The 15,802-nt window shown below is 37.8% G+C and overlaps 1 protein-coding gene across 3 annotated transcripts in view; it reads left to right on the top strand.

The window, feature by feature from the left end:
- The window catches only part of NEBL (nebulette), a 365,699-nt gene that overhangs the window by 187,984 nt on the left and 161,913 nt on the right, over positions 1-15,802 (top strand). For 2 of the 3 annotated variants that reach the window (XM_070472043.1, XM_070472045.1), the window contains exon 4: positions 7,714-7,821. In XM_070472043.1, the coding sequence (XP_070328144.1) occupies positions 7,714-7,821 (108 nt within the window). The other variant, XM_070472042.1, reaches the window with a different exon arrangement.

The following is a 15,802-nucleotide window of genomic DNA, read 5'->3' as shown; positions in this document are numbered from 1 at the left end:
TCAGAATTAGCAAATAATTCAGTTGACAGCTCTGTTCACTGTTTTGATTTTTAAGTTTTCCTTTTCAGTCATTGTGAGCCTTTTTCTTAAGCTTTGCCAAACCGCCCTGGTTTCTAGGCTCTTTCTGTGTCTGAACTTGTGAGTGTTACTTACTGATGACTCCAAACACAAAATATCACTGAGCACGCACATGTTGGCAGAAATGATCATACATAAGCAATAAAGGTCATTTTTGAAACTTATTAAGAAGGAGTAAACTAATATTTGCTAATGACCTAGTACGGGCATGTCTCTGCTTGATGTTTCCACGTTATTTATGTTAACCCTCCACACACTATGTAGCACATTACTTTTTTTTTCCCTTTTCTTTTTCCATTTTATAGCAGAGGATGAAGAGTGTTAGAGAAACTGAACAAATTATAAAAGATCACAGGACAGAATTAGGGTTTAAATTTAGGTTTTTTGGTTCTTGATGTAGGGTTCTGATCTATAATATAGGAAGAGAAATGTGTGTGTGTATGTATGTGTACATATTTATTTACATGTGTATGTAGCATGTCAATAGTAGGTAGCATTCAGTATTTGAAATACATTTTTAAGATACGTCTGAAGAAAAATATGGCAAGTCATGTTGCCCATTGAGTATATTTCTTGCATTTGATTTTTAAAAATTTAGTATAATTATTCTTAAAAAATTGGAGTGTAGTTGTTTCACAATGCTGTGTTAGTTTCTGCTGCACAATAACATGGATCTTTTGAGCCTAAGAATGCATTTTCAAGATGTGTTTATTTAGTCTTGAAGGGATCAGCATACGGGAAACAAACTGCATTGCCTCCCAGGCACTGCATGTCGTTTCGCTTAACTCAGCCTTGTCTGGACTCTGTACTCCCTCCTCCTGGGTCCTTCCTGCCATTTCTATCAAGAGATGCATCTCACCTGGCTAGGTCTCCCAAGGAGGCCAGCTTCTCAGGCTGGGCCCAGGAAGTTTCCCTGACTTCTGTGGTCCTGGAACATTCTCTAATAGAGGACAACTGGGGAGGGAGGGGGGTTCCCAGGTGGCTCAGTGGTAAAGAATCTGCCTGCCAAGCGGGAGATGTGGGTTCAGCCCCTGGTTAGGAAGAGCCCCTGGAGGAGGAGATGGCAACCCACTCCAGTATTCCTGCCTGAAAGGTCCCATATGGGGAGAGGAGCCTGGTGGGCTGCAGTCCATGGGGTCACAAAGAGTAGGGCATGAAAATGCATGTATGGGGAGAGAGGACCAAAATTTCCTGCCTTCTTGCTGGTCTCCTGCCTCTGTTTTGCTCACTTCAGTGGGTTAGTTCAGTGGCCAGAAAGAGCCTGTTAAAGCAGAAATCCAGCACGTTTCTGCTCACATACAGTGGTCACTTCCTTCTGATCTTACTTCAGTGTCACCTCACTGAGGCCTTCCCTGATTGCTGTCTTTAAAAGGGTAGCATTTCTGACCCTTCTCATCTCACTTTCTGCTTCATTTCTCTCTCAGCACTTACCACTCATGTAGCATTTATTCAAATTATGTAAATCTCATGTCTTTTCTTTCTCTTCCACTGTAACATAAGCTCCACAAGGCCGAGGTCATTGACTGTTTCCTTTGATGTGTTGTTCTCACACCTGGAACTGTACTTGGCTCATGGTAGCTGCTCAGTATTTGTTGAATGAACAAAGGATTAAATATGTAAATATTTGAGGATGACATTCCAGAGAATGACATTCTTAGAATAATTCACCATTGTTACTTGTAGAATCATTATAAAATACTTTTTAACAGGATAGAGGACAAGAGACCAGAGATGATCATTTTAAATCCAATGCAGAAGGAAAGAAAAGGGACAGAGCAGGAGTTTGTAATAGCAACTGATACGAGGTTCGGTGAATACTTGTTGAGTTCATGTTGAGTGAGTTAATATATAGGAGTGCTGGGATGGACTGGATGTTTTTATTCTCCCAAAGTTCATGTTTAAACCTAATCCCCAACGTGATGATGTTAGGAAGTGGAGCCTTTGGGAGGTGATTAGGTCATTAAGGTGAAGCCCTCATGAATGAGTCTCTTATAGAAGAGACCCCAGAGAGCTCCTTCATCCCCCATTCCATGTGAGACTACAGTGGAAAGATGGCCATCTGTGAACAAAGATGCAGCCTTTCTTCAGACACTGAGTCTGTTTGTACCTTGATTTTGGATTTTTCAGCCTCCGGAACTGTGAGAAATAAGTTTTTGCTGTTTATAAGCAACCCGGTCAATGGCATTTTTTTGTTATAACAGCCCAGATGGACTAAGATAAGCACTATGGATAGCAGTTTCTTTCCATATCAGATCTAGATCTGTGTTTCTTAGCTTATCTCCCAGCTCTCCCTGTTTCTTCAGCCAACTGGAACCAAGTTCAGTGCCCAAACAGGAGGTTCCTCTTGTACCTCTAGGCTTCCCAGGTGGCTCAGTGGCAAAGAATCTACCTGCAATGCAGGAGATGCAAGTTCGATCCCTGGGTCGGAAAGATCCCCTGGAGGAGGGAATGGCAACCCACTCCAATATTCTTGCCTGAAAAATCCCATGGACAGAGAAGCCTGGAGGGCTACAGTCCAAGGAGTTGCAAAGAGCTGGACATAGAGACTGAACACAGCACTTCGATCTCTAGATCTGGGCCACCTTCCCTTGTCTGTGTCTACTCCCTTTCTTTGTTTCTCCTCTGCTCCCTCCGTTCTTCCCTTTCTTTATCATTTATTAATCAACTTGCACAGGTCAGGTGCTATGCCACGATTTTGGATCACAAAGTTCAATAAAAGTTTGCCCTTGTCCCTGAGTTCTACACATTCTAGAGCAGGGACTGTGACTCCGTTGTGATTGCAGTTCAGGGTGATAACTGCTCTATAATAGGAGGTGAAAAACCGTGACACTCAGCACTGGGGAAGACCCGTCCAGCACACAGAGCATCCCCACTGGTGCTGAGCTTTAATGAATAAATGCATTATGAAAAGGAATTCTGAGTGATCTTATGAGAGCCCTCTTCACATAGTTCTTACAGGTTTGCAGAGCCTGTGGCATGCCTCTTGGCAGAGACAGATTGTCACCCAGCACCTGCACAGATGGGGTTCAGGATTCATCTTCACCTGTGTGGTCACCAGATGACACATCCAAGGTGTCTTGTAGGAGTCTGATCATTCACACAAATCCATCAAAAAATAAGTATCTATCCTAGAATAATAGTAAAATTTGCAAATGTAAACTAATAGCTGATTCTTTTTTTAAAAAATTAATTTATTTATTTTAATTGGAGGCTAATTACTTTACAATATTGTGGTGGTTTTTGCCATACATTGACATTAATCATTTGGCTTTATTAGCCATGATCTATCTGATTGTTATAGAACTGTTCTTTTTGATGTCTCATGACAGATATTAGGTAATCCTTTTAAGTCAGGTAAAACCAGTATTATGATAATACTGGACATTTGCACAAAAAAACCGCCTCATACCTTCTAAAATTCCTCTCTGTGATTATCATTCAGTCCCTACAGCCTTCTTAGTTAAGAAATTACCAGACTCTCTAATTAAAAATGAGGAAATTTGGGCTCATGGAAGCTAGAAGGCCTGTGAGGTGGCTGTTAAGTGACAGGGATGGGATGTTAGGTCTAGGCTCTTTCTCTGATACGATCCCCCTATTTTTATAAACTCTTTAAGTCATGTGTCATAAATAGAACCAAAGCATAGAAATAAACAAGGAGAAATTCACATGTCAGTATTTCTAGGAACCTTATTGTTCATGTGTATACCTGTAGGCATGGTGGTGGTGGCATATTAATCAGAATTCTTTTGGTTATTGAAGAGAGAGATATTAGCTCACTCATCTGGTAAGCCTGGTGGTTCTGGCTTTAGGAAGAGTTAGATTCAGGTGCTTGAATGATGTCAGGAATCACTCTTGGGGTTTTGCTTGCCTCTGTGTTGGCCTCATCATCATTGCATAGTGGCCAAATTAGGGCCAGCAACTTCAGTTTTACAGCCCACTAAACAGAGTACATCATGTGAAATGCTGGGCTGGATGAAGCACAAGCTGGAATCAAGATTGCTAGGAGAAATATCAATAACCTCAGATATGCAGATGACACCACCCCTATGGCAGAAAGTGAAGAGGAACTAAAGAGCCTCTTGATGAAAGTGAAAGAAGAGAGTGAAAAAGCTGGCTTAAAACTCAACACTCAAAAAGTGAAGATCATGGCATCCTGTCCCATCGCTTCATGGCAAATAGATGGGGAAACAATGGAAACAGTGGGAAGCTTTATTTTCTTGGGCTCCAAAATCACTGCAAATGGTGACTGAAGTCATGAAATTAAAAGATGCTTGCTTCTTGGAAGAAAAGCTATGACAAACCTAGACAGCATATTAAAAAGCAGAGACATTACTTTACCAACAAAGGTCTGTCTAGTCAAAACTATGGTTTTTCCAATAGTCATGTATGGATGTGAGAGTTGGACCATAAAGAAGGCCGAGTGCTGAAGAATTGATGCTTTTGAACTGTGGTGTTGGAGAAGACTCTTGAGAGTCCCTTGGACTGCAAGGAGATCCAACCAGTCAATCCTAAAGGATCTATCCTGAATATTTATTGGAAGGACCAATGCTGAAGCTGAAGCTCCAATACTTTGTCCACCTGATGTGAAGAGCTGACTCATTAGAAAAGACCCCGATGCTGGGAAAGACTGAAGGCAGAAGGAGAAGGGGACAACAGAGGATGAGATGGTTGGATGGCATCACTGACTCAATGGACATGAGTTTGAGCAAGCTCCGGGAGATGGTGAAGGACCGGGAAACCTGGTGTGCTGTCGTCTGTGGGGTTGAACAACAATCCTGAACAACAACGAAATGAGCCAGACCATGGAGAAAGAGTAGCCCTTTCCCATGAGTTTCTACCACAGTCCCAGGTCTGGAATTCTTGGACACACACTGGATTATGTGTATGGGTTATTCCTGAGTGCAGAGTGCAGGCGCTCACTGGTTGGATGGGGTCATCTTGTGAGGACAAAGGAGACATCTACAACCGAAAAGAGGAATCTTCTCCCTCTCTCTGTTCTCTGAGCTCTATTTTTTTTTAATTAAAATTTTTTTTACTGTGGTGAATGTGGCATAAAACATACTCTTTTCCCCACATTTAACTGCACAGCCCAGTGGCACCAAGTACATTCACGCTGTTGTACAGCTCTCATCATCATCTATCTCCTGAGTTTTTTACCTTCCTGAACTGAAAGTCTGTCCCCGTTAAACACAGTTAACTCCCCATTCCCCACACCCTACCCTGCAACCCCTGCCCCCGGCCCCTGGCATCTGCTATTTTTGTATCCAGTTGTCTCTCAGAATCAGACTATGCATACCTGGCAGACCATCGGATATAATATTTAAAATTAGCCCTAAGTAGAGAGATAGGATATAAGTGGCTGGGAGTATGGAAAAGAGAGGGACTGATGAAGGGCTCAAAATCTCCCTGTGAGCTGTCAAGATTTACTGCGTGGACTGGTGCTTGCATTGGTGCTGAGCATGGTTGTGGGTCACTCCATTAAAAAAGGATTAAACATCTAAAAACTCTGCAAATCAATTATGGAGATAATTGTATATTCTTTAAAACTAATCACTTAACGAGGCAAGCCCTAATCAGATGAATCTTATGTGTCTTGTGAATGTGGAAAGGACTCGTAAATGGTAATTAACTTGAAAGCTATGATTCTGGAATTTAATGGTTTTTCTTTTCAGTTCTTCCTTTGGAAATTGCCATTAAAAAACAAACAAATTTCCAAGCTCATCACAAAAAGAATATGTGATTGTGCCTTCTCTGAAATGGATGTTAAGGATGTTAGAACTTGGCTTCTAGATTTTTATTCTTACTTTGTCATTCCCCCCTTGCTCTTATTGTAACTTTGCCATCTTTCTTACTTTTATTATTTTACTGCTCCGCGCCCTAGTGTTTATTTCAAGCAAAGCTAAATGGCTGCTCTGCTTAGTTAGGCGCAAAACCCTGAGAATGTGCCCGTGCGCATCTTCACACATGCTGGGAGATTGAGGGTTAGAAGGCTAATCTCACTCAGCATTTTCTGTAGCAGAAAAATAATGCAGTTTATTTGACCTTTTACTTATGGAAATAAAGTAAGGATTTTAGTACTTTTAGACATTTAAATGAAAATGTGGAGGGAAAATTAGATATTCTTAGACTAAAAGTGATGAGAGTATGTGTATCTTTTTATTTATTGTCACCTGGGATTTTTTTTTTTTCTTTTAAGCTTTTCAGATAAAGGAAAATTTCAGTGGCCTCAAGGACAGTAATGCCTGAGAGAACTGAGTATTTAAAAATAAACATGACTCAACAAAAACGGTCATTCCATGCTCAGCTAAGGAGACTTTCCAAATTTATACAGAAAGTGACACTGGCAGAAAACATATTTTTATTAGCTACCCTGAACATTAATTATTAGCATGTTTTAATTAGAAGCTGGTAATTATGAATGTGAAAATGGGGATTATATGAATTATCAAAAATATGTTTCCATATTTCTTGATAGTTAGGCTTTTAAAGAAATAAGAACTGTTCAAGTGATGTAACCATCTCAGTCATTAACAAGCAGAATATTTAACTGGTGTCACAGTTATTGTCACTATGCTCATAATAGGAGATGGGACCCTAGTAAGATTAAACACTGGCTGTTCTAGTTCCCTGAGGAAACTGTAACATTCAGCCTCACTGGGTTGTAATTAGAAAGAAATATATTTAAAGACTGAAAAAAACTTTGGTACCTCAGTACACAGTATGCCAAGGGCATGTGCTTGAAGCCTTTTAATCTCTAGGTGTGGCCTGTTTTATAAATATTTCCATAAGCATTTACATATTCAACATTTGGCAGTACAACCCTGTATAATCATACCCATATGCTTTGCCTTATGAAATAGAATGAAAACTTTGTTAGGACAGGGCTGCTCTGATAATGTTGTATGTCTCCCTCATCCATAGCACAGTCCAGGCTCAAAATGATGCTTTGTCACTGACAAAACAAGCCATGGGACCAGAAGATTTAGCTTTCTCTTTCCACATTTATTTTTCAGTTTTAGTACAACTGTTAATGATGATAATAATAACTATTATGAAGCACTTGCTTGTTTCCTGTGGGCTCAGTATGTGAACTAAGACATTTGATATTATCTTTCAACCTACTAAATAGCGTTATTTAAATACTAGGGCTTCCAGGCAGCTCAGAAGTAAAGAATCATCCTGCCAAGCGGGAGACATAAGTTCGATCCCTGGATCAGGAAGATCCCCTGAAAAAGGATATGGCAGCCCACTCTGTTATTCTTGCCTGGAGAATCCCATAGACAGAGGAGTCTGGTGTGGGCTATAGTCCAAGGGGTTACAAAAGAGTTGGATGTGACTTAACAACTAAACAACAAATTTAAATGCTGTTATTTTTGTCATTATCATCATTTTATGAATTAAAATGGTGCCGAGGCACAGAGTGGTTGAGTAACTTACCTAAGGCCACAAAGTGGTTGTTGGGACGCAAACCAAGCAGTCTCGCTGTTCACTGTATCACCTGCTAATAGAGCTGTTCCTGGAGATGCCGCTTCCAATTTTAGCAGCTTACATGGCCTCTGGCTATCCTGAGTGGGATTTATGATTCTTTTGTTTACTTTTCTTTTTCTTTCTTTCTTTCACTCCTAATTTTGTTAGGTCAAGTACAAAAGAGATTTTGAAGAAAGCAAAGGGAGGGGCTTCAGCATCGTTACAGACACTCCTGAACTACAGAGGCTCAAGAGGACTCAGGAACAAATCAGTAACGTAGGTGACCGTTTGTTCAGTGATGTAATAACCCTGACTTTTATTTCTGGTGAGAAAGTGAAATTGGACAACTTGGAAGTGTTCTTATTGCTGTAAGATGCCAACATACTCAGTATCCTCAGAAAATGTGCCAAGTTCATCTACTGAATTGCTTCCCTTTGATTTCATCACTGTTATCAAGAGCCTAACATTAATAGCAGTGACTGTAGGCATACCTACTTTTACTGTGCTTTACTTTTTTTACACTTCACAGATAATTTTTTTTTTTTTTAACAATTAGAAGATTTGTGACAACCCTGTATTGTCAGATGATGCTTAGCATTTTTTAGCAATAAGGTATTTTTTAATTAAGGTAGATACACTTTGGCCACCTGATGTGAAGAGCCGCCTCATTGGAAAAGACCCTGATGCCGGGAAAGATTGAGGGCAGGAGGAGAAGGGGGCGGCAGAGAATGAGGTGGTTGGATGGCATCACTGACTCGATGAATGTGTTTGAGTAAGCTCCAGGAGATAGTGAAGGACAGGGAAGTCTGGTGTGCTGCAGTCCATGGGGTCTCAAAGAGTCAAACATGACTTAGCAACTAAACAACAACAACAACATAGTTTTAGACATATTGCACTATTGCACACTTAGTAGATGACAGTATAGTGTACACAGAACTTTTAGATGCGCTGCTGCTGCTAAGTCGTGTCTGACTCTGTTCGACCCCATAGACGGCAGCCCACCAATCTCCCCCGTCCCTGGGATTCTCCAGGTAAGAACTCTGGAATGGGTTGCCATTTCCTTCTCCAATGCATGAAAGTGAAAAGTGAAAGTGAAGTCGCTCAGTCGTGTCCGACTCTTAGCAACCCCATGGACTGCAGCCCACCAGGCTTCTCCGTCCATGGGATTTTCCAGGCAAGAGTACTGGAGTGGGGTGCCATTGCCTTCTCCATTAGATGCACTAGAAAACCAAAAAATTTGACTCTCTTTGTTCTGACATTTTCCTTATTGAACTGATCTGGAACCGAACATGCAATATTTCTGATTTATGCCTGTGTATTTCTGAATACACTTTTAGTTTATTTAATTGGTTTATCAAGTAAATTGGTTTATCTAGCAAATCAATTTAATTAAATAAATTAATTGTGTATTTATAAATAACAGTCATTGCTATTAAGAGATGTTATTGTAACAGTGTTTTATTTCATTTTAAATGATTCTCAACTTTAAAATTTTTCTAAAATAGGACTTGTATAGGTAAATGTTAAAGCCTATCAGTTAATTTTTTGTGGTGAGTAATCATACAGAATATACATAAAAGGTTAGGTATCTGGAGAAATCTCATGTTTGCTCAATGTGTGTATTCAAGAGTTCATATTTTAAATTAGATATTTGTTGAAATGGCATATTGCATCTAATTTCTGAAATAAACACTTACATATGAAGTTGCTTTGAATTTGAAAGCTGCATCTTGTTCAGTAATAGCATTTTTTGGAAAAGAAAATTGAAACTAGCAGAAGTTCAAAACATATTAGGGACCAAAAAGTGTTGAGTACTTATTAAAAGTGGTAATTATGTTTCTTTATTATATGAAGTGTGTCAAAATGCATTTTTTCTAGAAATAAGTTAATTCAATGTTAAGTACTCCAGGGGAAATACGAATGAAAATCAGCAACCGTTTATATTATATAAAAGTATGAACAAATATGCAAGACATATACTTTTTCACAAGAAGTCTACTTCGTGTGTTTCATGTACAGTCACCAAAATCTATGTGTCTGAAATTTTAAGTTATGTAGCATTGATTTCTGGGAAATGTTTAGCTAGCAGGTTGTTTTAAACTCACTGGTATTTGGCTGTCTTCGTTATGTACCTACGTACAGTCACAATTTGCAGATAAAATCATAGCATATAGTCTGAGAATAAATTTTGTCAAAAGCTCAAAAAACAGAATTATCTGATATTTAAAAAATTTGTTTAGGGAGTAAGAGACAGAGACACTTTGTTTTGCCATATTCCCTAAGGTTTATCCATTGTTTGCTCTTTAAATGGGTGTTTTATTTCAGCAAGGACTTTTTCCTTTGAAGAGAAAGAGTTGAATTTTAAGGATTCAAGGCTTCTGTCCCTTAGTTTTTTCCACCTCATCCTTAAAACCCACCGATCACGAATACTGAAGATTGCCTCTATCGTCTTCCTCCCCCTTCATTCTTTCCTTAAGTCAGAACCCTATTTTTGTTTTCTAAAATGCAAATTAGTGATATGTTTCACTGGCAGTTACATTCAGTAATGTTTCTGATTTTGGATTATCTTTGGAGAACCTTTTTTTAAAAAATAAAAAGTGTTGCATAAAACAAAGTTACATCATAAATCTTCAACTATCACAAATTTATTTCAAAAAGAACTAAACATTTCTTTAAGACATCCCTGTGACAGCTCACATAAGGATTGCAGTTGATTCAAAGGTAAGCCTTTTAATTTATATTCAAATTAAGTCGTTATTCACATTTAATAAGAAAAGAACTGATCATTTCACCAACCTTTATCCTTAGCAGGAATATACATTTTATTCAGTACCAGAGGCTGTTTGCAGATCCATTCTTAATTATGCAAAACCCTTATAATACAGGTATGTATAAATTTATGTTTATTATATACATAGCAGTATATACAAAATACTGTTTAGATTAAGATATCTTAATCTAATTTTTACCTATAAGGTAGACGGTGGTGATTTTAAAAAGTATATAATTTAGATAACATCTTTTAAAACAAATTTATGCAATAGTCTTGGAGAAGGAAATGGCAACCCACTCCAATAATCTTGCCTGGAAAATCCCATGGACAGAGGAGTCTGGTGGGATACAATCCATGGGTTTGCAAAGAGGCGGACGTGACTGAGCCGCTAACACACACACATACAACAGTCTTAATGTTAGCAACCATAGCAGTCTTATAAGTAGTTCTTTTAGCCATGATGAGGCATATTACTATTTGGGTAGCAGTAAGAAAATGTAAATTTCATAATATTACTGTTAGGGATTTATTATTTTTTCTTTAGTTTTTTTGAGAAATAACATATATCACTGTATAAGTTTAAGCTGTACCACATGATGGTTTGACTTACCTGTATCGTAAGGTGTTTACCACAGTAGGTTTAGTCAACATCATCATCTCAAACAGATGCAATAAAAAGAAAAGAAGAAAGAATTCTCCTTGTGATGAGAATCCTTGGGGTCTACTTTCTTAACAACTTTCTTGTATAATATACAGCTGTGTCAACTACAATCATCATGTTGTAAATTACATATCTAATACTGATTTATCTTATAACTGGAAGATTGTATCTTTTGACCACATTCTTTCAGTTTTCCCTCTCTCCATCCCTCTGGTAACCACAAAACTGACCTTTTTTTCCTATAAGTTTGGTGTGGGTTTTTTGTTTCTTCTTTTTTTTTAGGTAACACATATAAGTGAGATCATATAGTATTTGTCAATAAGTCTATCTGACTTATTTCACTTAGCATAATGCCTTCTAGGTCCATCAATATTGTTAAAAATGGTAGGATTTTCTCCTTTTCATGGTTGAATAGTATTTCTTTGTGTGTGCATGCATGCATACATACTTACATATATCTTGAAATACCTTTATCCATTTGTCCATTGATGGATACTTAGGTTGTTTCCTTGTCTTGGCTATTGTGAATAATGCTGCAATGAGTATGAGAATGCAGATATCTTTTTGAGTTAGTGTTTTTGTTTCCTTTGGATACATTCCCAGAAGTGGATTTGTTGGATAATATGGTAGTTCTATTTTTAATTTTTTGAGGAACTGCTATGCTGTTTTTCATAGTGGCTGCACCAATTTACAATCCCACCAACAGTGCACAAGAAGTTAGGGATTTACTGTTGGAGAAAAGAAGCTGTTAAGTATTCTGAGGTCTAGTGAGTTTATTATTCATTTATGAGGCTACAACTTCATGAACTTTTCCTGTGACCTCCCAGGTTTTCCATATTACTCAAGGATCTTTTTTTCTGTAAGAAACATGGGCTAATCTGAAAGGTGGTGTTTTGATTAGTCCAGTTTTCTGCATTACTTTCAGATAAACCCAAACCACTGAAATATATTGGCCAAACCCAGACACATGTTTTTGACCATGGCCTAGATTGTGTCTGTTTTGGGAGGAAGAAGGTCAGATCGAGACACCAGAGTCTTCTCCTGATGCTGGGATAGAATGGTTTATCCTGAAAATCACAAGGGATAGGAGATTTGAGCTCTGGGTTTAAAATAGGTTGATGTAGGTATGTTAACTTAGTCAGGGTCTTTGTAATCTTTATTTTTCCATTTGCTTCATTTTCTTACTTGTTTTTAGTTTATCTTTGAATATTGTCCAGATCTTTTTGAACTGCCTTTAATCCCTTTTGGACTAAGGAAAGTATAAAGACATAATACAGTGGATTTAATGACAACTCCTAGGTGTTTTGGATAATATGTTATGGATGAGTGGGCATTTTTGATTGCTTGTTACTATGTTAGTGTTATGAATTTTTTTTCAAACATTCTCATATTCATTTGTTAAAGGCTTGAAATCATTTGGAAATGCCTACTTAGTCTGTGTGTGTTACCAAGGTGTGGGATGAAATACAACTGTAAATTTGAAATTGTGTGTAATGAAAAGGGTGAGAGCAGGTTTAGCCTTAACTTCTTTCTTTTGGAGTCTATAATGCCAGCATATTGAATCTGGGAGATTTATTAAATGCTGCAATTTAAAGTTCTTCTGCTATATTTCTCTCATAGTATAGCTGCAGAAAGAATAAGAAAAGAGGCAAGATTTCATAATTTATGGAGTGGTTGGAATGAAAAAAAGAACTAGTTCCCAAAATAAAAAGATTTTCCCATGAAATTGCAGAAGATGTCTGATTGCCTACCCCACCTCCCCAGTTCTAGAGTATAAATTCAGGGATGGCAGAAATGTCTTAGTACATTTTCTTTACTTAGTGATATTTCAGAAAAATGTTCTTAAATGACAACATATAAACATGAATTGAGGAACTCCTGTAACTTCTAACATTAAAAAAATGTCTTTCTTCTGTTGTCCTTATAGTTCTGGCATAATTGTAAAGGCAGTTTCTAATGCATGTGGTTACCACCTTCAAGTTTATAGGCAGTGCATTCAGGAAATCTGCAGCAGGATAGTAAGGCAGACTCACCCCCAGACATCTAAGGGACTCAGTTCAGCCTAGAGAAGAGTATTGATGTGTTTTTCTGTTTACACACTAATATAAACTGCATTTTCAATTAGCTGAGACAGTCTGGGGATAAATTGTGAAATAAAATGATGAAGTTCAACCCCTAGAGACTGTGACAATCTTTGTGCTGTAGATAAAATCGAGATGTTTATTTTCTAATTTATTTCAGGTGGTAGAGAAATATTGTATGAAGGGGAAGGAAAAAAATGACCCAGATGACAAATCTTATATTTTACAGAGTGACTAAAATGGTAAGTATACCATTATGTGATTTGTCAAGATTTGTGCCTTGACTCACAGAAGAAATATTCCATACGTGTGTGTGTGTGTGTTGTGTGTGTGTGCACATGAGTGCATGTATAAGTGTACCTATGTATGTTGGCTTCAGTGGGAATCTTTAGAACTCCCTTTCCTTAGATCACTGGCACATAGACAATAGAATTTTCACCTGTTCTATATTTAGTCCCTTACCTGTAGCATCTATCATTATGGTTATCTGTCCTGTTTCCCAAATATCCCCTTTCATTACTATTTTCACATTTAGCATACCCAGAAATGCTTACTTGCTTTACAAGAAAAGTTCAGGTTGAATCCCCTCTTTTTTTTTTAACATTATAGAAAAGAGTCTGTCTGTAATTTGATATTGAAATGTAATTGTTTTTTGTTTTTTTTTGAGATAGCTATGTAATTTTTCATTGACTTCTTAGAATGCAAAATAAATTATATGCCCATTAATAAGCTTACATGAATACTGCTGATTTAGTTCCTTAAGATTTTGTGAGTTGGCTTCAGAAATATTAGATTATTGGAGGTAAACATGGCCTAATAATTGAATAGCAGTGTCTGTGGACTATTAAAAGATTTGATTCAAAGGTACACTGTGTATAAAGGGTGAGCATGAGGGTAGAGTTGATTGTCTGGGGATCTGGTCTCTGTTTGTAATTTAAATAAATCATTTTGACAGAGACTGACTGTGGCCATGTTCAAGCTGCTGATGGTGTGAAATTGAGTTGTATGTGGACAGAAGACAAGCAGTCAAGAGAAATCCCCAAAGGCAAAATTTGTTATGTAATTGGGTCAACTCATGCATGAGAAATGCATGCTAATTGTAAACTGGTAGCAAAATTATAGTGTATGAGGCAATTAGGTCTTATATGAACCTGAACAACTGACATGGAATTTTTCTTTCTTTTTTATATTGAGCAAACATAAAATGGGAGTTTTTTAAAGGCTAGAAAGGTAAACACCATACAGTGCTGAAATAGATGGTTACTTTTATTGCTCATACAAGAAGCATAACTGTTTTGTAGCTAATGAAAACTTGATGGAATCTTCTGATTTTAAGTAGTGGAATCCTCTGGTTTTGAGTAGTGTAATCTAGTACACCAGACAGTTTGAAAGGAGAATCCAGTGGTATTTTTGTTATAACTCCTAACTGGGCTGATTAACATAGATGATTAGTGATGAGGTCAGTGGTTTGGATTTAAGCCCTTGAAATCTAGTATTTTCTCAGAGTGAATCTGTGTTACTTTAATGATCCTTATCTTCAACTTATCTCAACCAGTAACTCCCATGAATTCCTAAATAACGGTAGGTCAATAGCATTGTCTTTAAAGTGAAGATTGAGTATGTAGAAAGCAATACTGCAGTAACATGTATTTTCCTTATAATACCTACCACATGTAGGAATGGTTTATTTGTTTCAATACACTTTGACATACCCAGTCTAATTAGATCCTCTGAACAACCTCTCCTTAGGGAAAGTATTTCTATAAGGAATACTTATACTTTCATGAGAAAAATATACGGAAAATTGTGTCTTGGTTCTTTCTCATCTAAATCCGTGGTTTCCCTTACACCTGGTTTTGTTTTATTTTTCCACCTAGGGCAGAACTTCAAAGGTTAATCTCTTCTTTTTATCCTCAATTTTTTACCCACAGTCACTTAAAAAAACAAATACATCCCAGACCAGTAATTACTTGTGCATGGCACGTACAAGAGTTTTCCTTGTAAAGTGGCATTGTCTAAAGAGGAGGTTTGGGAAGGGCCCCCATAATAAAAGAATTAACACATACTACTTCTTTTTGGAAACAGCGATTAAGGACTCGGCAAACAGTTTCTGAAGATCTTTCTTGTGTGAAATCCCTTCCCCCCAACATTCCTCTCTTTTCAGTCCTGCTGTGTTCAGGCCTTATCCTGCCTAAGTTATTACAGGTCTCCTAATTGGCCTTATCTCCTTTCAGGCTCTTGTGGTCCTTCCGTTGTATCTTAAACACTGTCACCAGATGACTCTTTCTAAAATACCTCTTTCATCATGACCCTAATTATGACCCACTAAAAAACTTTCCCTGGACCTCCACTTTCAGCAGGATAAAGTCTAATCTTTTAAACTCCTTAATTTCTGACTCTAAGGACCCTCCACAGTCTGTTCCTAAATTATTTTTCACCTTATCTTTCACTGTCCTTCAACACTATTCTTCCATTTCTTTTAGGCCTGGCTCCTTATTCTGTTCTGGGCTTTTCATGAGTCTGTCCTCTGATTTGGAACAATTTCACACTGTTCATCACATCTCCACCCCTTGTTCTCAGACATACTTTCAGCCCCCAGAGAACAGTGATTTTTTTTTTTCTTTTAATTGGAGGATAATTGCTTTACAATGTTGTGTTAGTTTCTGCTCTACGACAAAGTCAGTCGTCTGTGTGTATACATCTATCCCCTCGCTCTTGAGCCTTCCTCCCGCTACCCCTCTT

The sequence above is a fragment of the Odocoileus virginianus genome, chromosome 9 (genome assembly GCF_023699985.2).
Source record: "Odocoileus virginianus isolate 20LAN1187 ecotype Illinois chromosome 9, Ovbor_1.2, whole genome shotgun sequence".
Classification (NCBI taxonomy): domain Eukaryota; kingdom Metazoa; phylum Chordata; class Mammalia; order Artiodactyla; family Cervidae; genus Odocoileus; species Odocoileus virginianus.
This window is presented reverse-complemented; position numbering and strand designations above follow the sequence as displayed.